The 1,775-nt window shown below is 41.6% G+C and overlaps 1 protein-coding gene across 1 annotated transcript in view; it reads left to right on the forward strand.

The window, feature by feature from the left end:
- Positions 1-1,512, forward strand: part of dhrs9 (dehydrogenase/reductase (SDR family) member 9) — a 4,104-nt gene extending 2,592 nt beyond the window's left edge. The window contains exon 4 of the mRNA XM_037686951.1: positions 1,289-1,512. Within this exon, the coding sequence (XP_037542879.1) occupies positions 1,289-1,512 (224 nt within the window). The remainder of the gene's footprint in view (positions 1-1,288) is intronic.
- The last annotated feature ends 263 nt before the right edge of the window (positions 1,513-1,775 follow it).

The following is a 1,775-nucleotide window of genomic DNA, read 5'->3' on the forward strand; positions in this document are numbered from 1 at the left end:
CCCCCCCCCCCCCCCCCCCCCCAAAAAGGGTGAAAATCCACAAAGTAGTGACGTTATTTATTTTAGTATTTATATATATATTAAGGCTTTAGAAACCCAACATTCTAAATGTTCTAAATTCTTAAACCTACATCATTTTAACAACATACGTATCTAGCTACTAAATTTTACTCACCAGCTCTGCAGAACAGCAACGGCTCTTGGTTCTGCTCGGATCCGGTTTGACTCGGTTCACTTTCTGCAGACCTACCCTGCAGCGATGAAGCCCACAATGTTCTAAACTCTTAAACCTACTAAATTTAACAACATAATTATATGTAGCTACTAAATTTACTCACCAGCTGGCAGAACAGCAGCAGTTCGGTTCCGCTCTGACTTGGTTCCGTTTCGGCGGACCTACCCTGCTGGTTCTGGTCAGCTCTGTGGCTCAGAGTAGCAGCAGTGGGCTCCAGAGGGAACACTGGACCTATGGCTGTGCGTCCCTGCTCGGAAGTCCTGGTGGGCCGGCTACCTGCTCTTGGGTTCGCTGATGGGTCTGGAGTTCTCCAGTTCTGGTCCGGTTCCATGCAGCTCTCTGAATCCCCCTGGGCACCAAAGTCACTGTAAAGGACCTAACTTTTTCCTATCTGATCAAAACTTCCCCTCTACGTATTTCAGCAGAAGGCAACAAGACTTATGGGTGGGGCACTGTTGACTTCTGGGAAATGTAGTCCGTATAAGTGTTGATACAGTGTAGTCTTAGTGAGAGAAAACTACAAAATGGCGACGCCTGTCCAAAGTATTTTATTTTTTTCGTTAACTTTTTACTGTACAGTATCCCGTACTGTCCCAATCACGTGAGTAATATTAGAGTTGACAATCATCAAGTAGCAGGACTACTACAGGCTAAGCTCCACAAAAGTCAACAGATCAATTTCCGAAATCAGGTTCCTGACAGTAATTAGAAGAAGTCAACAAAGATGCTGAAATAAAATCTGAGGTGAGATAAAATCTCAGAGGCTGGTTTATGTGAGGATTCCAGTCTTATGCATGGCTCCTATTCTAAGTTCAAATTTGACATCATTGTTTTGGCCTCTCAGAGCTACCACGTGATCAGAGTAGGACTCATTGGTAGGTCTGTGTTTCATCACAGTGCAAAGGTTCATTTATATGTTCATATACAAAAAAAAACTTTGTGTGGTATTTTTCTTAAACCATAAGACGTTGGTCTTTGGCATGTCATTCTTTCTAGATCACGTTTAATTAACGTGTTTATATATATGTCATGATTCAATGATTTTTCTTTTAGTGTTTGACCATCTGGACCAGAGGTTTAGGAATTTTTCGGATGGGGACCTGATGAAGGTGGTCAGCTGCATGGAGCATGCCGTCTCTGCCGTTTACCCTCGCTGCCGCTACTCCCCCGGCTGGGACGCCAAGTTCTTCTGGTTGCCCATGTCCTACATGCCAACCTCTGTTTCAGACAAATTTTTCCTTAAATATTACCCCACACCCAGAATCTCCAAGCTGTAGTTTATACAGCGTCAAGAACTGGATGTTTAGATTTTTGAAGATCACTTTTGAGTGTTTCAGTTGAACAGAATAAACGTGACTCATGTCAGCTTTGCACATCAACAGGTGCATCTCAAATGATTAGAATATCGTGAAAAAGTTACTTTTTTTTGTCAATTATTTCAGAAAGTGAAACTCATATATTACATAGATTCATTACACATTTCAGGCCTTTATTTCTTATAATTTTGATGATTATAACTTACAAATAATGAAAAACCAAA

This window comes from Nematolebias whitei, chromosome 13, assembly GCF_014905685.2.
Source record: "Nematolebias whitei isolate Nwh7 chromosome 13, NemWhi1, whole genome shotgun sequence".
Lineage (NCBI taxonomy): Eukaryota > Metazoa > Chordata > Actinopteri > Cyprinodontiformes > Rivulidae > Nematolebias > Nematolebias whitei.